The sequence below is a fragment of the Dromiciops gliroides genome, chromosome 1 (genome assembly GCF_019393635.1).
Source record: "Dromiciops gliroides isolate mDroGli1 chromosome 1, mDroGli1.pri, whole genome shotgun sequence".
NCBI classification, from domain to species: domain Eukaryota; kingdom Metazoa; phylum Chordata; class Mammalia; order Microbiotheria; family Microbiotheriidae; genus Dromiciops; species Dromiciops gliroides.
Genome location: NC_057861.1, coordinates 705,235,971 through 705,261,900, shown reverse-complemented (window position 1 = coordinate 705,261,900; position 25,930 = coordinate 705,235,971). Strand labels below are relative to the sequence as shown.

Sequence of the window (25,930 nt, the reverse complement as noted above, 5' to 3'; positions counted from 1 at the left end):
AACCTCTTTGGTCTCTTATTTTCAGTTGCCCGCATTTTCTTTGGCCTTTTTTCTTTTGTTTGACTTCCCGCTGGGTAGATTCCCTGTGGTGGATGCCATGGGGTGATGTGGATGGGAGTCGCAGAGGAGTGTGGCCAGGGCAGGCCATATCGCTGGAGGGAACAATGACATCACAGACCCATCTGGGTACACAAATATTTAGTGATACAATCAACTCCATCATTTGGCTCACAGACCTAGAATAACAGCGAGCATTTCTAAAGCCCTTACATATCTCAGATAACCCTCACAACCTTGTGTGCTGGGTGCCATCATCTTTGTTTTACAGATAAGGAAACTGAAGTGCACAGATGTTAAGCATTGCCCAGGGCCACGCAGCTAGTATCTGAGGCAAGATTCAAACTCGGGTCTTCTTGATTCTAAGTCAAGAGAACTGGGTTTTCGTCCTTTTGATTTGAACTAATTAATTGTATGGTGCCTGATGTTTATCTGGTCCATTCATTCTCCTTTCTCAGGGTCTGCTAAGTATATGAGAAGTTGAAGAGACTTTGGCTGTCTGGAGAATGATTTTTGGCTTTGCTTTCCACCGCCATCACCCTCCAGCCATGAGAATGTGGACACTTGCCTGCATGAACATGCTGCCTTACATTGGGGTAGGGGGAGATGAAAGTTGGCTGCAGGATCTTCAAGGGAGATGTGGTCTTCTCTCTGCATTTTCTCATCTTCAGCTTGGAGCCAGTCCCCCAAATAAACTAACATTTTGGGGCAGAGAAAGAGGGGGTGACCTTGCTCTGACATGCTCCCCATGGTGACCTAGACCCAGAGTGCTGGTGACAGATGTGAGGAAGATAAATCCTATTGTTCTAATAATAAATAAACGCCAACAATATGAAGAACAAACTCTGTTCTCTGGGTCTTCTACGACTAGGCATCCCACTGTGTATGAGATACTATTCTAGGTCCTTCGACCAAAGCAGACTGGCAGCTTCTTGATAACACATAATCCTGGGGAGATACCTGCACACCAAGGGGCTAAGTGACCTGACTAGGACTTGAACCCGGGCCTCCCTTATGTGGGCCTGATATTTGGAGTACTCCCTAATTAGGTGACTTGCACAGCCTATTTTCACTTAAGAATCCGAAGCTTTCTTCTCTCAGGCTGCCAGTCCAATTGGGTATTGAATTCATTCATTGCCTCACCTCACTAACCACAGCATCTTGGGGGAAGATTCTCCTTAGCATATTTATATCAACTCATTTGGAAGCCAAATCCTTTAAAGATAATCATATACGATCTAGTACTCTGATAGAGAGCAGGACACATCTATTAAAAACGGAATCATCAGTGGAAATAAGTAGGGATTTTTTCGGTCAGAATTTGTTCTAATATTTCAAATATGAAGGAATATTTCCATTACAATTCCAATAGCACTTTAATCCAATTACAATGATACACCAGCCCAGGAGCAGCAGAATTCCCAGGGTCTCAATTTTGCTGGACTCTTCTGTTCAGGTTAACAGCATTCTAATGACTTACATTTCTTTAATGCCACACGGTGATCTCACCTCCCACAGAAAGGCTAAGGGGAGCAAATCGATGTTCTTTAAAGTCAAGATTCTTCCTCTACAGGAGAGAGTCGGCAGAGCAGAAATTACTGTCCAAGGCCTTTGAATGCCTATGTCACTTGTTTGTAATATGAGAGCATATCATCCAGACTTTGGTAAGGGGGGCTGGGGGCTTTTCCTGGGGAATCGGGGGATGTTTTGGAGAAAGATTCATTGTTCTGGCTGGAGCCAAGTCCCGAGGTGCTGTGTGAAGGTGCAGATCGGTTCCAAGTCTGGCTACTGAAATGACCCGTTCTCTTCTGGCTCGAAAAGTAATCTGATGGTGGGGCAAACTCAGGATCTCTTTCAGCCCTGAGATCCGACTGCCTCTTTGTCCAGTGTCCAAAAGAAAATTCTATAGGAAAAAGGAAAAAACAAACCTTTTGAGTTCTTTTACTCCCCAAAGACCATGTCTTTACCTAGAAAGAGAATTACTTCCATTTGAAAAGGGATTTTAGAAGTCAGAAACTTAGATAATTTGTTTAATCAGATTATGTGTTACTAAGAGTTTTTATAAACTAGAAGGTGCTATGATACTGTAAGGTTATTACAACATCATAAGAGGGGCAGCTAGGTGGCCCTGGATTCAGAAGGACCTGAGTTCAAATCCGGCCTCAGACACTTGACACTTACTAGCTGTGTGACCCTGGGCAAGTCTCTTAACCCTAATTGCCCCACCAAAAAACAAAAATAAAAATAAACAAAACATCATAAGGACCAGATTGGCTCCCTTTCACAGCTATGGCTTAGAAAAAGATGAACTAAGTGGAGAATGGAGACATTCTCCAAAAAGAAAAAAAAAGAGAGAATTTTGAAAACATCAAATGAAAAAAACAAACCTTTTGCACTTAAAAAAAAAAATGCAAGTTAAGATAAGAAAGGAAATGGTTGGGGAAAAAATCGCTGCCATAAGTATCTGTAGGGGTCAGATGGATAAGACCAGCACTTCATCATGGTGTTGAGATGACCATGTGGAAGGCCACCACAAGGAGGCCTGACCGAGCCAGAGAAGCCTCAAGCTTGGGCCCAGGGTTGGCGGAGCACTGGCCTGACTAGGTCAGACAGGACCATGAGAGGCCCGGCCACGGTCGCCCATTAAACCTTCTCCCAATTTTGATGGACCTACACAGAGGAGCTCAAACTCCAAGTACTTAAATGCTATTACCATGATTCAGCAGGGGCTTCCCAGGTCACACCCGCCTTGGAGCACAGCAGGGACCTGAAGGCTGTGCAGGGTCTATTCTGAGGCCTTGCTAGTTTCCTCCACTATGGTCTAGGCTCCGGGCCTAGTTCTGACCAGAGGCATCAACGTGACTGGAGGAATGCCACCCTGGTCTAACTCACAGCCTGGTAAAAGCAATGGGTAAAAAGGAAAAGGAAGTCAAAGGTCACAGGAATGAGCTGGCAAACTGTCACTGATGCCTTCTGAAAGCCAAGGCTATCGGGTGAAATCCGAAGGCCTTTAGCAACTGCTCTGCTGAGCTGCCACCATGGGAGGGCAGCAGGAACTAGAACCAGTCTAAAGGAGTCCTAAAATGACTTCTTGGAATGGTCACACTTTGCAGCACTTCTTCATTTTCAGTGAGCTCCTCTGGAGGGACAGAGTGACCGCTCCCCAGCCCTGGCTGAAGCACGAGGCTCCCCCAGCCCTCGCTCCCCCGAGCGGCCTTCTCACCTTTCCCTCTGTCCCACTCTCGGACATAAGGGACGCCCGGCTTGGTGTCTCTTCTCTCCTGGACAATGACTTCCACTTTGCTCCTTGGGGCAGCTGGGGTCACCTCTGGTTCTGGTGGGAGGGGCCCAATGACCTGCTCTTCTTCTGCTTGGGCTGGGAAGCAGAAAGCACAACATTATGACAGGATCTAAGTTCCATCAGCTTAAATCCATCCCTTTGGAAAAAAGGTCACAAAATCACACACACAAACATTGGAATTAAAAACCACAGCAGAAACCCCTCGTATCCTTCATTAATGCCAAGAGATTTGGGCTCTACCCTTTTCTTAATTATAGACGTGGGAGGTCGGGGCAGCAAAGGGACAGGACCCAAGAATGGGACTAGGGCCTCACTCTGTCCATCTATTACACTTTGGAGAAAGGGACGTGTGGCAGCAACATTGTGGGGACTCCTCATGCATTCCAACACAGAAATGTGTGGGCCAGGCAGTGCCAAAGGAGACGAGTAGAACTTGGCATGCCCAGGGACAGTTACTATTACCATGTCAAAAAATGACTGAGATTTCTAAGTTTTCCTCAAAACTTTGTCCACACTAGATGCAACTAATTTAGCTTATACAAGAGTAAAATATGTGTACACACACATACATACACATGCACACGCACGCACACACACCTGTGCTGCCTCTAATTAACACTGAAGTGACAGTAAAAACCTTGTCACAAATTCCATCTGACATTCATTTCATCAAAATATAGGCTGCAATTACAAATTTCAAAGGTATACAACTCAAATTGGTTTCTATAGTTCATCATAAAGGAACTATTAAAACTATTAACTGTTAAAACTTGCTTATTTTTAAAAATATCAGTTTCCCCGTGGTAATTCAATGCTGTTTAAAAATGTTCCCCTTCTCACTCTCTTGTCTTTAAACACACCTTCAAGTTTGTTTATGCTGCATTACTTATTTAAAAAAACAAGCTGTCAGAGTTCGGGGTGGAGCCAAGATGGCGGAGGAAAGGCAGTGAGCTCTTGAACTCACAACAATCGCTCCTCAAAAACCTCCAAATAATGCCATAGGACAATTCCTGGAGCAGTAAAAAACCAAGCCGTCTCTTTCCTCAGAAAGAGGCTCTAAAGTGTTCTGTTTCACTGACCACCCATCTCAATAAAACACTGAAACGTTTCGCTTTCCAGTGAACAAATCTGGAGCACGGCGTGGCCTACCTCCTCCATTCTCTTCCTCAGGCCCATCGCCCTTTAGCTTCTTCATCTTTCTCTGCCTCAGTTTTGCAAGCCTGGCATCCAGCAGGGCCTTTCTCTTTTCTTTGATGTTTTCCCGTCTGGTTCTTTGGTCTGTAGTCTGAATAAATGGGCAAAAAGGGTGTTAAAAAAGAAGCCTGAGGAGAGGGAATACTGCTTCCAACTCCACGAACTAATTGTAGCTATCAACATACTCAGCTTTCATATGCAAAGGTACAAGACAGAAAATGTCAGAGTCAAAGGGACCACAGATGCCATCTAGGATATAACATGTATTTGAAAAGAGATTTCTTCTCTATAATAGCCCTAACAAGCATTTGGTCCTCTGGCCTCTACTCGGGGGAGAGAGAGGGAGAGAGGGAAAGAGAGGGAAAGAGAGAGAGAGAGAGAGAGAGAGAGTAAGTATGTGTGTGTATTGTGTGTGCCCAAACCCCTATATAGACAATTCTCACTTTGTGTAAATGTTCATTACACAAATTGCAACTTTACATAAAAAATTCTGAAAGGAATCCACATTCCACAAAAAACATCTAGGTTAACTTTACCCTATTGTGCTTTCTCTCTCTCTCTCCCTCTTTCTACCCCTCAGCTTGGCACCCCATGGCCTCCTATCCCGCCACCCAAACCAAACCAAACAAACAAAAAAACCACCCTCCAGGTGAGAGCAGGAGAATAGTCACCGAGAGCTCACCAGCGCTGCTGAATCCTGGCTATGGCTGGAGATCCCTGGCTGGGAAAGAAGAGACCTTTGCCCCGCTTGGCCCACCCACATATCTGGGTACCATGTGTCTGTCCCTGGCCCCATGTCACTTGTCCTCTCCTGTGTCTGCTCCTGTGTGTTCTTCATCTTGGTTCCAGCTACGTCCCCATATGACTGGCCCTGCCCCCCACATTTTCCTCCTTCCGCTCTCACTTCATCACCAGCACTAAAATGTTCCTGCTTACCCCATGTTCACAGGCAAAGCCACATAGCATAAAAAGTGCTTTGTACAGAGATCTGCAGAATGTTCCACTTATGTAAAGCAAGAGCTGCCTGTATACTTGCAAGTGTATATACATACATGTACATATTCCACAGACACAGATACACGTGTGTATATATGTAGACACACAGCTGGTTCACTTTTGGAGAGCTTTAATTATTATGAAGTCTTTCCTTACATTAAATTGAAATTTGTCTACCTTTTACACATTGTTCCTAATTGTCCCCTAAGGGCCAAATAATTAACATTTATGATGTACAAAATATTTTATTCTTAACAAGCACGTGAGGTTGGTAGTTCAAGTATTATCCACACTTACAGCAGAGATAACTGAGGATCAGTGGTCTAAGCAACCTTCCCATGTCTACACAGCCAGGACATGTCACAAGCTTGGATAAGAACCCAGTCTTCCTGTGCCTATTACATCCCTTTAAATGTTAAAAAAGAGCTATCCTGGTTCTGCTAAGTCTTGTCTCCCTTCAGCTAAAGATTCTGAGGTTCCTAAAAGCTGATCTATGTAGGGTTGGTGTGGCTTTGTTCCCCAGACCATCCTGGTGACCCTCTCTAGTTTTTCCCTGTCCTTCCTCAAATGTGAAACCCAGAATGGGCCATGATGAGGTATAAGGGCACCAAGAACCTGCCCAGCTCTGGCCACAACACTTCTACTACTGGAGCCTAATGCTGCATCTGCTTGGGCGGCTTCTGTGTCTTCCTTTCTTGCAGTTCCCAGGTCTTTCCTAAGGGCACAGTTAGTGAATGGCCCCTCACCATCTGTACTAGTGCAGTTGCCTTTCTGAGCCCTGATGGAGTGCTCACCACTTGTCTTAACTGAAGTTCAACTTATTGGCAATGGCCGCCCTCCTGGTCAGCTGAAATGATCTGGACACCCACCTGGTCACCAGTACTGCCCAGTAGTTTCATATCACATTCTAGAAATGAACTCCAACCAGTCAGTGGTTTACACATCACCATAACATCTCCAAATGAGAATGACCGCCAATGTTATTTTAGTCTTTCAAACTCCCCTGCAGGCATGGCAACCTGCTGTTATGGCTCAGAAGGTGAGGAGAGGTCAGCTGATCCAGCTCCTCCTGAAGTATCCTTTGAGGAAAGGATAAATTGTGTCTCTTCACAAGGACATTAACAAGAGCTGGAAGCTTCCTACCTGTCCCTGTTAGATCGTAAGCAGTGAAAACCTTAACCCACGAGGCAGCCTGGGATGTTTATGTGTGACGGCAGCCATGATTTTGGCTCTTTCTTTGAGCTGACCAGGGGTCTCCAACATCCCCCAATAGCAAAGTGAGAAGGAAAAGCCTGCCCCGGAAACCTGGCTTCTGCTCTGAACCTCTTACCTGCTCTCGCAGCATCTCTAAAGTCTCCATTTGCTTGTTTCTCAGTGTTTTATCTCGGGCAAAGGCGAAATATCCAACACCAAGCTGCCGGGCCTCTGAAATGAATAAAAAGCATAGAAAACATCATGCTTCCTTTATTTACATGAAGGTTCAAGTTACATGAACACTCAGTTTCCTAATAAAACCAGAGAGGAAAAGATCTGAGCCCAAGTAAAGCCAAAAACCAGATAAATAAGAGTCCACATCTAACATCCATACTGCTTGACAAAAACAAAGGTTAATTATAGGTCAACTGTTTTTTGTTTTGTTTTGTTTCTTTTTTTTCCAGGGCAATGAGGGTTAAGTGACTTGCCCAGTGTCACACAGCTAGTAAGTGTCAAGTGTCTGAGGCCGGATTTGAACTCAGGTCCTCCTGAATCCAGGGCCTGTGCTTTATCTACTGCGCCCCCTAGCTGCCCCTAGGCCAACTGTTAATCTGCAGCTATGGAACCTCCCCACTTCTCTAAGGACACAAGTCCACAGGCTTCCTTCTGGTTGGAAGGTTTTCTAAAAAACTATGTGAACATCTTCCAAGGGCAATAAAGGGAACTAATGGGACATTTGCTGTTTTCATTACAGTTATTTATCAACTTTGTTACTACCTCTCCCATGCCCAACCCCACCCCACTCCCTCTTTAATTCCAGATGCTGAAGTGCAGTAAAAACAACGCTACCATTTTCCCGAATGTCCTCATAGTGGACAGGCCCCACTGGTCTGCTCAGAGCCTCCTTCTCCTCCTCCTCCCACTGCTGTCGTTGAAGCTCTCTTCTCATATCTTCTGACAACAAAGTTTTGTCACTAACGTACCTAGTTAGACAAATAAGAAAACAAGCAGGGCTATCATCAAATACGAGCTGTGTGTTACATTTCTGTGCCACAATTCGGAGCTGAAACAATTTCTTATGACAAATTATGAGAGCCACAGGAAGAGCTTTGCTTGGAAAGGGGACAACCGAAGGCATGGGCTCTGTGAGATTACAGCATAATAGACTTCATGAAACGCATAACCTTTGACTTTCAGACCCCTCCAAATCCTAGGCTCACAAATTTGGAGCAGGAAGGACTCTACATCATGGAGTCCGACCCCCTCCTTCCACAGAGGAGGAGCCTTCAAAAGCCCATGGCCCACCTAAGGTCACACTGCACACACACTGAGTGTGCGGTACACTAGGGCTGTCAGGCTGTCAGAGGGTCTCTGGGGACTGAAATATCAGACCTGTTCTATATAACAGAGCTTCAGCTATGCACCGGCATAGTTTGTTCATGCTCACTTACGGCTTTCCCTTAAGACTTTTATCCATTTCCAACAGGCCTGGCAAATCCTTCTTCATACAGCGTCTAGAACGGCCTAAAGAATCCACATAATCAACCCTGAAAGGGAAAAAAGGAAACATCAGGAAGGATCTGTAATCTCAGGTTGATGCAGGAAGTTAGTGGTCAGTGAAGAATAAAGCTGATTAAAGAACATTCTAACTTACTGGCTATAAACCATTAAAAAGTACTCACCCCCAAACCCCCTAACAACTTAAAGTTGACCCACAACAAGTTTATTCTACACTAATTTCACATTTAGACATTTTGTAGAATCAGGTCTTTGATGGCTCTGATTTCTAACAAATATTGCCATAGTTCAAGACTACGTGAGCACAGTCAGGAGCTGGATACAAATTTCTTAAACAATGTCATATTCAGTTAAGTTTATTCTACATCCCCAAAGTCTTCAACAAGCTTATTCCAGTGTCATCCTTGTTCTTCCCCACAGGGCAAAGAGTGCTGGAACTAGAGTGAGGAGATTGGAGTCATTACATCTCTTGGAGCTTGCTTCCCTGTCAGTGAAATGGGGATCACCCCTGCATCATCAACCGCACAGGGGTGTTGTAAGGGGAGTGTTTTACAGAGGTTAACAAGATATACAAAGGTGGGTTATGATTCTTAGTGGTGAATCCGAACTGTTCCATTTTACAAGATAAGAGTTTTTTATTATTTTTAATTTGTGACATTGCTAAGCAGTACTCAGTATTGTAAAAAATTTCCTAGTTCTTGTATCCCCCTTTAACTCTGGCTCCCTTTTTCTTATTTTGTCCCAATTTAAAAGTTTTTAAGATTATGGAGGAAGGGATACAAGGCAAAATAGAACAGATTTTTTTTTTTTTTACACAATTTGTCCAATGCACAACTTGATAGGCAGAATTTCAAAGCTGATCTTAAGAGAACACTGGGTCAAACTGTCTTTTTTAGCAGATATGGAAGAGGAGGCTCAGCAAGGAGACTTGCTCAGAGACCCGGCAGGAAGTGCCAGAGCTGGTGCTAGGATGCAGGCCTCCTGAATTCTGGTCCAGCCCCTCTTCCGCACTGCCAAACTGACTGCCATTGAAAACATTAAGTTATGATGTGACTGATAATTAAAGAGAATCCCAAGGTTATAAATTCCTTAAGGACAAGGGTTCTATAAGAGCAGAGGTCCAGGGCTGGGCAAGAGCTGAGTCCAACAGATCTGAACAGATCCAGGCGATCTGGTCCAACAGATATGAAAACGGGGCCAAGGAGTTTAGGCGGCCTGTCAGAGGTCACGCGGATAGTAATCAGAGATGGGTTTTGAACCCAAGTCCTTTAACCCCAGAATGAGTGTTCTTTCCATTTCCCCAAGCAGCCTCCCTAATGTCATGTGATAGCTGTGTTCTACATCTCAGCAGACAACAGTGGTTAGAGGCAGGAAGCCCTGGGTTCAAGCCCCACCTCAGATACACACTGACCACATGACCCTGGGCAAGTCCCTTAGACTTCTCAGGGCTTTAGGCGACTCCTTACAACTATACATTTCAGGACAGGTGGAAAAGGAAATTACAATGAAACCCTAGGTCAGTCCCTATTCCTCTATATCCCAGAGCAGCTGGGATGATGCTAGAGACACAGTACGGGGCTCTAGAATGTCAAGGCTGGGAGGGCCTTAGAGATCATCCAGGGACCAGATTCTGGTCCAATCTCCTCAATTTCCAAGGGAGGAAACAGACACCCAGCAGTGCGGTAGCTTGTCGAAGGTGACCGAGCTGACTTGTGATAGTCAGGACTGGGACTCGGGTCCTCTGAGACCTATTCTTGAGCTTCTTCCAGACCTCAATAAGTACTTGTGCATTCACTGACTGACTAAAAAAGCATGCCCATCTGCATACTTAGAGATGCAGCTCTGAATTCTTTCAATGTTCTTTCTTCCAAACACATCGAAAGCAAATATACAGATTGAGACCTCAAGATTCCAATCATGAATTAAAAACGGAATGCCTGGGAATTCATCACTGCAGTCCTGAGCTGATTACTACAAGAAATAAAACCTCTAACTGTCTAAGCAGTTTCCTCTTTTAATGAATAAATTGAAAGGGGAAGAAAAAAAAAAGATCTTGCCAGATGGCCTTCATCATTATTTACAGTATCACTGCTGAAAGATTATCCACCACCTGGAACTTAACCACAGAGTACTTTTTATGAGCAATTAGAATTCCAGAGCTTAATTTAAAAACAAAAAGACGTTAAGGAATGCTGGGAAAGCAGCTCCTTTCACCATATGGTGGCAGGTGACACCTTCAATTGTCCCCCAAACTCTTCAGATCCCGGAAAAACTGCCTGTGATCATATGGCATTAATAAAAGAACAGTGGCGTTAAACCTTTCAAAGGGGATGAGGTTTCTGTGATGAATGTCATTCCTGAGGAAGTTGTGGAGAATAAAGTCTCCTGGAGTACGGAAGTTCAAGAACTACTAGTTAAGCCGACTGTTCAGTCACCAAATCCTGATCGTGCGAGGTACTGACGGGCACAGGAAGCTAAGAAACGGTACCTGTGCTCAGGAAGTTTATAGTCTAAATGAGGAGGTGAGGCAGATGCACGTGAAAAGACCGCTAAAAGTGCTAGGGATCAGATGAGTGTGAGTACAGTTCAGTGCTGTCAGTCAGGAGAGGAGAGAGGAGGGACGAGAGGAGAGGAGAGGGAGAGAGGGATGGAGGCCAGGAGGCAGAGACAGATGGCAGAGAGAGAAAGAGAGCAAGAGAACAGGCCTGGGCAGAATGGTTCCAGAGGGCTTCAAGGTGGAGAAGGATTAAAGATAAGATTAAGTAAGGGGAGAAGAATGGGGACAACATCCCAGCCTGGGGTTTTCCTGTTATAATTCTTGTTGAACAGTGCACACCTCCTTCTAGTGGCTCTTTAGGCAAAGATAATGTCCTTTGGAATTTAACTGACAAAGTACCTCGAAACATCAACATCCCCACTGAGACAAAACCTTAGATTTGTGTTTTTACATCAATGTAAGGAAAACACCAGGAAGATGAGATTCAGGATCATTTAAATAGTATGGGATAACTGTTTATATTCATGCGAATTGTAGTGTGTTGTTTTTTTTAAACAAACCTAAGTTTATTAAGGAAAAAAAAATGTCGTTTCAGATCCATTTTAGGTGTTTTTTAAGCTTTCATTTCACTTCTATGAGGACCTATAGATATAGATATAAGCATACATACATGTATATATGTACATATATGTAAAATGATGTTCATAATTGGCTAATATTTATTATGGCAATCATTCATTCTCTGGACAAAATATCTGCTAATGCTGATAGCTTAATACAGAATAGCACAGACATCAGTCCTAATCCATAGAAAAAGAAACAGTCCAGAACAGGCCAGTTCTGACCAAATATCACTTTCTCACTTGCTTTGTTCTTCAAAACACTTTTTTTTTCCCCCCCCGGTGCCAAACTGCTATAGAAAGCCATATAATGTGTTGTGGATAGAGACAAGGAGAAGACATGCATAAATAACCATGTTTATCTCTGGAATAAACCATATCAGTCTTTTTTTTTTTTTTTTAATTTTTTGCAGGGCAACGGGGGTTAAGTGACTTGCCCAGGGTCACACAGCTAGTAAGTGTTTGAGGCCGGATTTGAACTCAGGTACTCCTGAATCCAGGGCCGGTGCTTTATCCACTGCGCCACCTAGCTGTCCCCCCATATCAGTCTTAATGTCACTTAGACTGATAGAGTCACCCACAAAGGAATTCTAAGGTGAAAAAAGTTAAGAAGAGAGAGTAAGGTAACAATGAAAATGAAAGCCATGATGTTCTGGAAGAATGTCGTGAGAAGAAAGGGGAAATATGAGTTTGACATAACGAGACATGAATGCATAAATACTACAAACCATTCTTCACTGGGGTCTTGGGGAGGAGGTATATCGGCTTCAGAAAGATCTTCGTCTCCATCTTCCTCCTTTCCTGTGGTCTGTTTAGATTCTTTGTTCAGGTTTAGGGCCTGCATTTCTTTTCGTTTGTCTATGATCTTCTGCGTGAAATCCACAAGGTACATACCCTCTGTTTCTTCATCTGAGAGAAAAATCAATTTTAGATATCTGACATCAAAGAACACACTGAATAAGAAATCAATACAAAACAGTCACAAGAAATTCTTCTCCGCAGTGGCTGACATTTCCCTTGGCAGCTTCATCAGACAATGCCTGCCCCTCTCCTTGTGCACCCTTACAGAGATATCGGCTGACTGCTAGCCGCCAATTCCACATCTGTTTAAAATGCACCAAAGAAAAGGCCTTCCAAGATCCCACAGCTGCCTACTATCCTGTCAGTAAAGACAGACTCCTGGAGGAAACTATGTCCAGTGAGAAGGTCACTGGCTGGAGAACACAATGGTTGCATTTCAGACCAACACTGGGCCAATGACAGAGGGTAGCAAACAGCGTTGCCTTTCCCTATGGATTGCCAATAAAGGACAGCATCAGTTATGAAGAGATTGACAATGTCTGTGCAAGACATTCTCGATGGGAGTAGGAAGGATCACGTCACTCAGTATAAAATAGATCTTATTTGGCCTATTTGGTAAACACATTCACTAAGCTGTTGTTTTTTTTTTTTTTTAAATAAAAGTATTTTATTATTTTCCAGTTACATGTAGAGATAGCTTTCAGCATTTCTGCTAAAAAAGAATTTACCACTAAGCTGTTTTATGTGATTTTTTGCTATATTAAATTTAAGACTGAAAAAAGAGTCCCAGGAATCCTATCTAATCACTCGATAATTATTTATTCAAAGACTACTACAAATAACATAAAGGGGCAGGAGAAATATAGGCCAAAAGGAGCATAGCACTGAAACCTCCCCAGAATTCAATGCAGTGCCTGGCACAGAATGGGCATTCCTATCACAGCCAGGACCGTTTCCTTCTTTGTGTTCACATCCCCGCTTCCTATCAGGTAGGTACTTGTTGATTGGCTGACTGCACGCGTGGAATCAGAGCTCAGTAAATACTGATGATTTGGTTCAATTCCTTTTCCAGCCTGTGTGTGTGTGGAAGGCAAATAAGGGAAGCCAAGCAGATTTATGAACATTTGGCAGCTTTCTCCCCCACTATTACTGTTATTGAAAAACAAAATCCATCTTGCAATAGGGCTCCAAGGGAGAAGGCAGAGTAAAACACACCGACACTTCTCAGTTTATTTACCTAAGAAGTCTCCTTTAGTCATTTGTTCATACAATTTGGTCTTCTCTTCTAATTTTTCCCTAAAGAGAAGAAACAAGTGTTTTTTTTTAGATGTTTTAAGCCATAAAACTAAAGCCAATTCAGCATTACTAAAGACAGTAAACTATGGCTGGCATTAAATGACAAGGAGGTGAGAAGATTCCAAACATCAAGAACAGAAGGCTTTCTATAGGCACCTTTAAGATACACTAACAAGCAAATGCTAAGGCTTCTTCATAGAATCAATATAAAGCCAGGGACACTCACGGCATAGCCCCAACTTCCAGGGATTTATATGCAAGTCACCTGTGGGCTGATGTCTCGTCACACTGGTGCTTACATTATTACAAGGCATGAGCGATCTACTACTAATTATAACACTTTATAGACATTCTCTCAACTGATCCACACGACCACTCTGTGAGGTTAAGTACAACATGCCATTATCCTCATTTTACACACAAGTAAACTGAGGACTAGCGAGTCACAAAGCCAGGAGAAGCCAGGCAGGTCCTCCTGACTCTTAGTCCAACACTGCCCAGACCAAGGCATACCATCTCTCTATGTGTCATCCAGGACTCAATGAAGGTCAGACAACTCCCTGGCATTTCATCCAAGAAATGGCTGCCCGTCCATCAATCCTGGTGAGGTCTGGTTTTTGTTTGTTTGTTTTTGCAGGATTAAGCAGGATCAGCTGGAACGGGTGATCTGGGAATCTTTTGCACAACTCAACTGGAGCAGGGAGCTAGAGCTTTGAACCACTCTGATTTCTAAATCTTCCAGGAAGACTTAGGGCACAACCAAAAGAGATACCTATTTTAGTGGCGTGACCCAGATATGACTTTGCCTATGGGTGAATCTCTCGAAGGTGATGAAAGCACACGCTTCTCAGGACCCGCCATTACCTTGACTTGTCTAACGTCTTCTGCTCCTCGATCTTCTGCTCAGCATCTTTTTCAGCCCGTTCTGAAACACCCGCATTCTGTTTGTTCCAGATACTCGGTTTCTGGGGATTTTAAATGCAACAAAACCACTAAGACCGTCAGTAAGACCCATACTTGTTAGCCAGAGAAGGAAAACAACTTGCAAATCATCAGTCGGTGGAACACAAAACACACTCGTGGTGCCAGATATAGTGAGGGCTCAGAGTCATTGAAGTACCAACAAAACTCTCCAGACAGTCTCGCAGTGTCACCAGCAGCATGGATCCACTCCCTAATCACAGCCTTGCTGCCTGCTCTGATTTTGGAAAGCAACGTCTCTGAAAAACAATGTTCATAACATCAACGCAGCCGGGCCTGACAGCTCTTTGAGAGCCCTCCTCGTTTCATCTCTGCTGCTGTGCCGTTCCCATTGTCCAGGCCAATGATGCAAAGGGATTGTTTTGCTGGGATCACGTCAGAGCTATTTATTGATAACAAAACAAGTGAATAGATACCTTTTTCCCCCATCTGGGCTCAGGAGACAATACCTATGGTGAAAAACTTGGTGCCTGCAAGTAATTAATAAAAATTGTATTTCTACCTTGTTGGTTGATTTCGCTTTCCCTGGAACTCCAGCATCTTTGAGAAGCTTTTCTTGTTTGAATTCTTCTTGTTTTCGGAAAAGTTCAGCCTTGAGGTCCACTAACTGAAGAAAAAAAAAGCAATCACAACTTTAACCAAGCCTAATGGGTGAAAACCTAAGGGCATGAGGAAAGTCTGTTGCCCACATTATGGACATGTAGTTATTTGGACAGTTCATTGAGTTAGCCCATTAGCACATAGATCTTGGACAAATTGAACAAGAGGAGAAGATTGGTCAGGGGGCCTTTAGGGAACTGGGAAGCAATCTGGAAGACCTCAAGCTCCCTAATACAAAAACTCATCTTAATAATGATGTTCTCAAACCACAAACTATTAACATCTACGTCAAAGAGTGCTCCAGATCACTAAGGATTAAGAGAAGTGACAATCAAAATAATTCTGATGATAGGGTTGTAGAAAAACAAACACACTGATCCACTGTAGGTGGAGCTATGAAGGGGTCCAACTATATGGGAAAGTAATTGGGAATTATGCTAAAGAAGTGATGGAAGATCCATACTCTTTGATGCAGAGAGCTTAATAGTTGGTCTATACTCCAAAGTGAAAGACACAAAGAGAGATCACATATACGACAAAATACTCAGAGCAGAACTTTTTGTAGGTAGCAAGGAAGCAGAAGCAAAGTAGATGCCCATCAATTAGGGAATAGCTAAATAAACTGTGGCACACAATTGTAATAAAATATTACTGAGCGGTAAGAAATTATGAAAATTCAGAGAAACACAGAAAAGCCAGGAGAAAACAGACACAGAGTCAGTCATAATGTAAATGGAAAGAACGACATCAAAACTGACTGCTGACTGACTGAACCTGACTCCTGCAGAATACATCTCATCCAGAAAACACAGAGATAGGGACAGAAACTCATATGTCACTGATGGAAGGGACTCCTATATGAAAAAACTCTCTCTACCAGCACTAATTGATATCTTTGCTTAGAGTACTGAGAGGTTAAGGGACTTGTCCAGGGCCACAGAGCCTATATGTGCTGGAGGCAGGACATGAACCTAGGTCCTCCTGGCTCCCCAAGGCCAACTCTTCTGCACAGAACACCATGCTCTGATATGGTATGTGAGAATAACATAAGAACAGTTAAGTGCTGAACTGGTACCCATTACAGGCTAAAACATCCAGAAAATGGCTTCTAATGCATTAGGTAGATACCCTTCAGAATATCTGTGGAAGAATGTAAACATAAACGGGAATCACACAGGAGAGAGCATGAATAGTGATCTCGACTAGTAGAGAAAATACATTGATGAGATGCATAACATCAAAATATTTGAAATAAGCAAATTTAATAAACATACTTTAGAGTGGCTAATAAAGCAAATGAGATCTCTAATATGGGCATTGGCTAGAGATGATGTGGTAGTGTAAAGAGATTTGGATACAGGTTTCAATCTTTCGGTGCCATCACTAAACAGCCCTGTGACGTTAGGCAAGTCACATATTTTGGGCTTCAGTTTTGTAAAATAAGGGGATTAAGTAATATGGTCTCCTTGCCAGGACTTATAGGATTCCCTGTTCTCTTGCCTTTCTACCTTCATTTTATCTTTATCCTAGCCTTTATGAGCTTCAGAAAAGGCTTTTCTTAACTGGACAATCAGTTTCTATTTTGGAAGAATATCCCTAATGTCACTTTCCAGAGTAAAAGACAGTTTCATTTTCAGAATTTAATTTTCCTTAACAGATGTTAAGCTTTCATCTTTTCCTCTCTGCCTTCCCTAAAACAAATTCTTCAATCACAAGGGCATAAACATACCTCTAAGTGACACTTAGAAAGGTCAAAGGATCACAAGATTTAGGGCTGAAGAGGAATGTGGAGGGGATTTAGCCCAGCTCTTTCATTTTCCAGATGCTGTTTCCCGCTGTCATACTCTAAGGATCTATAGCCCGGACTGTATATGCAGGAACCCGTAACCACCCCTCCCTGTTCACTGGGCTGAGCTTTGCTGAGATTGTCGAGGCTCTATGCTTCAGAGATCAGGCCTGCCACATCTGACACTGCAACCACCCTCTCCTCCTGACGATCTCTCTTCTTGGCTTTTGATGACTGCCCTCTTTCTGTTCTACGTGTCTGACTGCTCTACCTTAGTGTCTTTTGCCAGACTGCCATCCACGTCATGCCTACAGCTGGGATCCCCCAAGGTTCTGTCCTGGACCCTTTTCTCTGTACATTAATCTCATCATCTCCTATTCCTAGATCTATCAATCCAACCTTAGTCTCTCTCTCCCTCCCCAGTATCAGTCCCATATCACCAGCTCCCATTTGGACATTTACAAGTGGATGTTCTCTGGACATCTCAAAGTCATATGATAAAAACAGAACTCATCTTCCCCTCAATCCCAATCTTCTTCCCAATCTTCCCATTACGGCTGAAGCTAACCCCAACGCCGGTGTTACCCTCGACTCCGGTCTCTCGCTCCCAGACGTCTTATCTCTTTCTCCACAATGTCTCCCTTGGGCGTTTCCTTCTCTACACTCAGTCACCCCTGTTTTCAGCCCCTCATCACCTCTTGCCTGTACCACTTGCTTCAAGCCTCTCCCCGCCATATAACCCATTGTCCACTTAGCTGCCCTTTTAAAGGGTCAGCAGGATCCCGACATCCCCGTTACTTGGTCTCCCAGTGGGTCCCTATTGCCCCTAAGACCAAACACAGGGTCCTCTGGCATTGACGACTTGGGTCCTCCCTACTCTTCCAGTCTTCTTATTCCCCTCCACACTCGATGAGCCAGCTGGACAGGAGTACCTAGTGTTTCCCTTCCTTATCCCTCATCTCTTCCCAGTCCGGCCTGTCCCCAGGCATGCCTGGAATGCTCTCCCTTCCAATCCCACACTCTTGGAATCCCTGGCTCCCTTGAAGACACAGCTCAAGTGCCACATCTTGTCATGGGCTTTTCATGGTCCCCCTAGAAGCCGTTGCCATCCCTCCCACTGACTCTGCATTTATCTTGTATGTAGATTTTCACTGGAGCAGAAGCTTCTTACACTCTTGTTTTTCTTCACTGCCAGCCCTTAGAAAACAGTGTGGTGTGGAGCAAGCACTGAACAAATGCTTACTGACTGACTGACCAGAATGTGAAATCTAGGAGGCGGTGCCGCTGGAGGCTTTCAAGCAGAGACCTGGCCATTTTTCAGGGCTGTGATGGAGGGGATTTCAGGCTAGATGAGGTGGCTACTGAGGTCCTGTCTGACTTGAAGATTCCTCTGTAATCTGAACCACAGAAAGGGCCTCTGTATCTGGACCACACATTAGAAAGTGAAGACAAGCAGGGCTCAGAGGAGCTTTCTGACTTAAAAGAAGAAATAAAAATATAACAGGGCATAAGTCATAATCCTGACGTGTCTGCTTACTTGCTGAGCACAGACGAATTATTTGATTTTTTTGGATCTCAGTTTTTTGTTTTTTTCCCGTATTTTTTGCTTCCAGGTTTTTTGTTTGTTTGTTTGTTTGTGTTTTTTTTTTTGGTTTGAGGCAATTGGGGTTAAGTGACTTGCCCAGGGTCACACGGCTAGTAAGTGTCAAGTGTCTGAGGCTGGATTTGAACTCACATCCTCCTGACTCCAGGGCCGGTGCTCTATCCACTGCACCACCTAGCTGCCCTGCTTCCAGTTTTAAGTAAACAGAAATGGGAAAAGATTATGTTCAGAACTTAGCTATGAGTTGGCACGCTGTTAGCAAGTACCTCAGGATCCCATTTTATGCCATTTAAGTGTCTTTTTGCTGCTCTTTCTTTCTCTGTTGATCAGCAAATGACTGGCAGATCACCTTCCTTGGTCACCTTGGTGACCCACCACTCCAGCAGGCTGACAGCTCCCTGCCTTCCTACTTTTAGCTGGGCTAAGGTTTGTTATTCTTACTTCTCTACAACAAAGGAATTTGTCTCCAGACCTTTCAAGGCAAGAGAACCAACAATGTAAACAGATCGCTAACATCCTGACAGGCAAGAACATGGGGCTGAATTTAATGAGATTAATTTAAGGGGATAAAGTCTTACACTTGTGTTAAAAAAAAAAATCCACTTCACAAATACAAGTTGATGAGGTATGGTTGGAAAGCAGTTTGTTGGAAAAAGATTTGGGGGTTTAAAACTAGCAGACTTCGGGCTCCATGGTATGTGTCAGTCAAAAAAGCCAGTGGGATCTTGGGCATGAAGACAGGACTGAGTGCTGAAAGCACTAGGGTTTTTTAGAAGAGAAGACTCAGGGGAGCATGGGAGCTAGCTTCGAGTTTATGAAGGGTTATCACATGGAAAAGGGATTGGATTTTTGGGTTGTGGTTTTTTTTCTTGTTTGGCCTCAGAGGGCAGAGCTAGAGGTCAAAGTTGCAAAGGGGCAAATTTAAGCTTCAAGTGAGTATAAACTTCCCAGTGATTTAGGCTATCACAAAGGGTCTCAAGAGGCATTCGGTTTCCCCTCATTGGAGATCTTCAAGTAAGGGCTGTAACCCCTGCCCCCCACCTGCTGCTTATGCTGTAGAGGGATTCTTTTTCAGTTGTGAGTGAGGCTGGCTGACTTCTGGAGGTCTTTGCAGCTCTGAAATCCTGTGATGATGTGGACGGGTGTCACAAATTATGTCAGAGAATTTCTGAGTTGGAAGGGACCACAGAAGCGATCCAGCCCAACCCATACCTGAACAAACACAAATCCCTCCAACACCCTCAGCACACAATCATCTAACACTTACTGTGTCCTACACAGTCCTGGAGCTCAGGAGGCTCTTGCTTCTGGAGCATCTGAAATCCATTCCTCAATACTAAGGAAGGATTGGATGGGGTCCAGAGATGCACGCCAACCTCAGACCCATGCTGGGGACACATGTTAAGACATTTCTAGGGCCCTCCATCTTATTTAAATCATTCTTTGAGCTACATCACAGTATGGAGACAACTCTTAGTTCTCCAAAGCTATGCTGGTGGAGAGCAGACTCATGTGGCAAACATGCCAAAGTGGAAAGCCTTCTTGTCCACCCTGGGTAATGGAAGGTAATGGGTCCACACTGGGTAATGTCCACTGCCCAAGGTCCAGCCTGGCTATGTTTGAAAAGGTTAAACGTCCTTCACTGTGGAAACTCTCGAAGACTGTCTAATCAATCTTTTAATCTAATCTTGGGTTTTTTTTGGGGGGCTGGGGTGGGGCAATGAGGGTTAAGTGACTTGCCCAGGGACATACAGCTAGTGTCAAGTGTCTGAGGCCAGATTTAAACTCAGGTCCTCCTGAATCCAGGGCCAGTGCTTTATCCACTGCACCACCTAGCTGCCTTAATCAATCTTATAGACAGGTGGCTTCATGCATCATTAAAGTCAATACTCATATAGACAAAATTAAAGCCCACTGTAGTATTTCACATGCTCCCTGCTGTCAATATCTCAAAAGATCCCTGATCTCCCTCAAAGGAAGACCTTCAGTGCTTTGCTTCTTCCATACTTTTTTTTTTAATGATTATGTAAAACATTACCATATTTGTCATTTTGTACAAGAAAACTTGATTAAAAGAAAAAAAATATGAAAGAAAGTGAAAAATAGCACCCTTCAGTCTGTGTTCCATCAATGTCAGCCCTTTCTTTGGAGGTGAATAGCATGGCCATTTCACTACTGAGAACAGTCGTCATTCCCAGTTCTTCATCCAACAATATTGCTGTCTCTGTGCACAAAGTTCTCTTGGTTCTGCTCACTTCACAATTCATCAGTTCATACAAGTCTCCAGGCCTTTCTGAAGTCATCCTGCTTGTCATTTCTTATAGCACAGTAATATTCTTTCACCACCGTATACCAGACCTTGTTTAGCCATTCCTTTGATTTCCACTTCTTAGCCACCACAAAAAGGGCTGCTATCAATATTTTTGTACAAATAGATCTTTTTCTCTTTGGGGGGGTGTCTTTGGGATATAAGCTTCGCAGTGGTATTGCTGGATCCAAGGGTATCCTCCCTACCTCCTTGTCTCATGCAGCTCTCCTCTCTATCTGTGCACAAACACCCCGCCTTCCCAGTAAAATCCCACCTTCCTGATCTCCCCCAAAGCTCCTACAGGCTTCTGATGACTGAGTGACCTGGGTGACCCCAGGGTCCGGGCAGGGAGAAAGCGGACGGCAGCTTTTTTGGGGGGAGGGGGGCTGGAGGGGGAGTCCTAAGCCCCTAGGAATGAAGTCTGGGCTCGGGCAGTAAAAGAGGAGACTAAGCAGGCCCGGGAGCCCGGGGCCCGGGGCCCGGGGCAAGACAACAGTTGCTGCCCCGGGGCCCAGGAGCAGCTTCTGCATGTGCCTCCACAGGCCAGACGGAGACCCAGCGGGGAGCCCAGGGCTGGACAGACAGTCCCGAAGACCCTCTCACAGCGCTGACCACGGACCCCCGGGGGGTAGCGTGATCACTGAGTGAGACAAGGGGTCCAGGGCTGCCCCTGGCCGCCCAGGGGACGTCCACGACTGAAGAGGGTTAAGAACTCTTGGTCCAGCCCAAATACTTCATTTTACAGATGGGGAAACTGAGGCCTAGGGAGGTCACGCACGCTTTTTTTCCAAGCTCGGCCCAGGGCCTCCCCATCTAAGGGAGGGGGGAGAAGGGGGTCTGAGGGGAGGGCACGGGGACCTTTGGGGGACTGTGGGGAGTCCGTGTAGGGCACAGGGGCATGGGGAGACTGGAGCCTGGGGGAGCCGTGGGGACCCCGGGGTGGGGGACATGAGGAGGCCCGGGTCGGAAGGGGGGGCTCCCGAGCGCAGCGCACTCACCGAGGAGGCCGTGACGTCCAGCGGCTTCTTCCTGCGGTCCATGGTCACAGACACCCCGAGAAAACCCGGCCACAGAGGAGCCCCCCGCCCAGGGTTCTCTCTTTCCCCCTCTTCCTAAGCAGTCAAATTCAAGCGGAAGCGATCTTTCAGGTAGTGCCATAAAGCGCCACCGAGGCGGTTTTTCCGACAGTGACGTAAAAGGACACGGAAACCGATCGGCGCCATCTTGGGGAGGGCAAGTGTGGCACTGAAGAGAAGTAGGAGGGAGGGGCGGGGCTAGTAGGCGAGAAGCCCTGGAGCTGTTTGCCTTCTCTGTACAGGTGATTTCTCCTCTCCGGTTCCCTCCCTGTCACCTTTCCCCAGGACTTCACTTTTCATCCTTAATACAATCCAGCCCTGGATTGATATCAGGGATGTGCTAGTAAAAATTTAACAATCAGCTTGGGGGGGGGGGCGTGGGTGGGATGGATATGTTCACAGGACACACTTTCAAAAATGATTATGATATGCCTAACCTATCTCTGATTGCTTACAGCCTCGGGGAGGGGAGAGGGAGGGAGGGACAGAGGGATAAACTTGGGAACTCAAAACTTTAAATAAAAATGTTTATTATGAAAAAAATGATGATAAACAACTAACATGTATATAGCACCAAATATGAGCCAGACACTGTGTTAAGTGCTTTATAATTGGAAGGTAGTGCTACTATTATCCTAGTGGGGAAACGGAGGCAAAGAACAGTTACGTGACTAGTCCAGAGTCGCGTATATCTGAGGTTGGACTTGAACCCAGGTCTTTCTGACTCTATCCACTACTCCACGTTAAGTTTAAACGGCCTTATTAACATTTGCTCCATCACTTTCTTAAATCTAGGCGTGTTTGCTGATTTAGGAGGTGGAAACCGTCATATGCTGAAAATTTAACAACGCTCTTACAAGCTGGTAGGAGTTGGTTGCAAGAGGTCCTACAGACTGCTTGAATCTCCAAGGAGAGTCAGCCCAGCACTGCCCAGGACAGACCATAAATCCTGCTGCTGACAGTCTCTGCCCTTGCCTGACCTGGGGCAAGTTACTTAAGCACCCCGCTGGGGTCTTGGTTTCCTTGTCTGTAAAATGAAGGGCTTGGACCAGATGCACTCCAAGGTCCTGTGCTGTGGGACCAAACAAGATAGGTCGGGTCCCTTTTGGTTTAGGCAGTCCTTTAAACAACTTATCATGCCAACCTCCCTCCTTTCCCCAGCAAGTTTTCTTTTCTCCAGGCTAAATGCCCCCAGGTTCTTCAAAGGATTCTGATAAACACAAAGGTAAGGTGCTTTACCCTCTGAGTGCCCTCCTTTGGACACCCTGGGCGCATCAGTGGCCTTCCTAAAAGATGGCACCCAGGACCAAACATTCCTCTCCTGATATGGTTTGAGGGGCAGAGGACCCACCCGGATGACGCTTCTTGGGGCAGAAGAAAGTTTGCCAGGCTGGAGTCTAGATCATCAACACAAGGGATTCTAAAGAGCTCCGGGCAGTGTTTCTTCCCCAAAGCCACCCTCAATACTCTTCCTATGACTTCCAGCCCTTTTGTCCTCCGTATCCAGGCCCAAGACTGCAGTGGAGAAGAGCAGGGGGTGAACAGTTGGCATCTGGGATATGCCCCAACTAATGAGACATCGTGCCAAGACCCCCGCTCAGATACCTACGGAGTGCTCAGAAGACTCCAGTTTGCATCCCAGCTCCTCCACTTAGTGACTTGGATCAAATCTAGACAAGTTAAAATCTCTAAACTCCAATTTCCTCATCTGCCAAATATGGACAATAATAAAATGAATATTCATCCTGCCTTGATGAGACACTGAGGATCAAAGATGCTTAGAAAACTTTGACTTAGTAAGCCAAGATAAAGGATTGCATAGACTCAGACTTGGCAGGGAACCCAGAGGTCATCTAGTCATTTTACAGATCAGGAAACTGAGGCACTCAGATGAAGCGACTTGCCGAAGTCCCTGAGGTAGGAAGTGAAAGAGCAGAGATTCAAACTCAAAACCTCTGACTCCCAGCCCAACATTCTTTGTACTGTATCATGTTGCTTGTGAAAGCAAATATCTATGATATGTATGTTATGATTGGTAACACTTCACTGCCACCTGATCTTCTATTTGTTCTCGAGGCATCGTCTTTGTTATTACAGACATCCCTAGTAGTGAAAGAATCCCCTTGGTCAGTTTCCTCAGCGGCCTTCCTAGACCCTCCCATCAAAGGTCAATAATGAAAGTCTCTGCTTTTGAATTGTTTTACATTTTGATAGTTTCATCTACAAGGTTAGCTCAGCCTACCTACTTTGATGTTTCTGTGGTTAAGCCTTTATAGTGTGCTAAGCATACTTTACCTAGTCAGGATTTTATTTTTAAACCCTTGGTTTGATTTTCTTTGATGTATTATAAGTGATCTGGGCTGGTATGCATGTGGGGTGCAATGAGAGCTATACCAGGCATTCCCAGGTAATTCCCCTGCTTTCTGCAATTTTCAAGGACAAAGGCTATATTGCTAGATTAACTAAAGAAGGTAACAATATATTTTGTGACCACCAGAGGGCATTTTGACTACACACAAGTAAAGACCTTTGGCCAGAGGCTAGAGTTCCCCAAATCACCAGGGCAGCTTCACTGGTTGTGGATTCTTGATAATTTCAGAGCTATGATCATGAACATGCTTTTTTTTTTTTTTTTTTTTTTTTTTTTGGCGGAGCAATAGGAGTTAAGTGACTTGTCCAGGGTCACACAGCTAGTAAGTGTCAAGTATCTGAGGCTGGATTTGAACTCAGGTCCTCCTGAATCCAGGGCCGGTGCTTTATCCACTGCGCCACCTAGCTGCCCCATGAACATGCTTTTTAAAAAAATTGCTAAAGTAGAAAATTCCCTCATCTTTTCTCTGAGCCCTACCCATATTTCTGAAAAGTACTTGGATAATTTCATGTGATGTTTTGAAACAAAGGCAGATAGAGTACTGGACCTGGATCAGGAAAATGACACTTTCCATGACAACGACTCTAGTCTCTTGAGTGGGTTTCCAGATTCAGAATCACAGAGTATGGGAGTTGGAAGAGACCTAAGTGTTCCCATAATCTAGCCCATACAAAAAGGGAATCCTCACTGTAAAATGTCTGACAAGCCTCTGCTTAAAAGACTTATGAAGAAGGGCAAGCCACCACCTTTCTAAGTAGCCCATTCCCCTTTTGGACAGCTCCAGTTTTCTCAGCACCTATGTCCTATTCCTTCTCCCCATACCAGCTACACACAGAGATGGGCATTTCTCTGACTTCCAATTCTTAGCCACCATAAAAAGAGCTGCTATAAATATCTTTGTACAAATAAGTCTTTTTATCTTTTGGGGGGATGTCTTTGGGATATAAAACTAGCAATGGAGGTTGCTGGATCAAAGGATGTGCACAGTTTGATAGCCCTTTGGGCACAGTTCTAAATTGTTCTCCAGAATAGTTGGATCAGTTCACAACTCCACTAACAGTGGATTAGTGTCCCAGTTTCATATCCTGTCCAACATATCCAACATTTTCCTTTTTTGTTATAATTGCCACTCTGATAGCAAAACTCCTTTTTTATTCCATCTTTCCCTAACACTGCCAACCTGAATCTTTGTCCTTCTTATACCCTTCAATCCCTCCACCTCTCAGGAGTTTCCTAAGCCATCATCCCTGAACTAACTGCTTTCTCCTCCCTTCCTATCAAAGTCTGGGAACTAGTTCAGCTCTACACTATCCTCTAATCGTGAATTCCTTGCCCCCTTGTATTATTGCCAATCATGTAATGATAAATCTGAACCTATCATAAGCCTCCTTTGCTCTTACTTATATGCTGGTGAATGGACCTGTAGGAAATCATGAAATTGTGGTGACCGGACTCACTACAGATTTATGTTCTTTAAACTCAACTGAGCCTTCACTGCAGCAAAGCAGTCATTTTCTTCCTCACAATTATCCCATAGTCCACTCATGATAGTAGCTGTTTCAATTTTTCTCTTTCCTCTTCCAGCTTCCCATGGCACTCCCACCCCTTTCTTTTCTATCTGAAGACCTCCTTTCATACTTTACTGAAAAAATGAGGCTATGTTCCTCATCTCACATACCTCTGACAATATCCTCACTATCTCCTTCTCCATTCCTGACTCCAAGTCCAGTG

At 44.5% G+C, this 25,930-nt stretch overlaps 2 protein-coding genes across 2 annotated transcripts in view; both read right to left on the bottom strand.

The window, feature by feature from the left end:
• C1H3orf20 (chromosome 1 C3orf20 homolog) overlaps positions 1–148 on the bottom strand; it is a 103,139-nt gene extending 102,991 nt beyond the window's left edge. The window contains exon 1 of the mRNA XM_044001448.1: positions 30–148. Within this exon, the coding sequence (XP_043857383.1) occupies positions 30–148 (119 nt within the window). The remainder of the gene's footprint in view (positions 1–29) is intronic.
• Positions 149–1,396: 1,248 nt separating this feature from the next.
• On the bottom strand, positions 1,397–21,807 carry CCDC174 (coiled-coil domain containing 174). Its single transcript, XM_043962974.1, has 11 exons — positions 21,751–21,807; positions 14,958–15,062; positions 14,339–14,439; positions 13,416–13,474; positions 12,106–12,286; positions 8,194–8,289; positions 7,592–7,725; positions 6,879–6,973; positions 4,508–4,643; positions 3,281–3,433; positions 1,397–1,960 (listed from the first exon to the last, which is right to left on the bottom strand). Exons 1-11 carry the CDS (start codon positions 21,790–21,792, stop codon positions 1,677–1,679), a joined length of 1,386 nt encoding a protein of 461 aa, XP_043818909.1. The 5' UTR covers positions 21,793–21,807; the 3' UTR covers positions 1,397–1,676.
• Between the last annotated feature and the right edge of the window lie 4,123 nt (positions 21,808–25,930).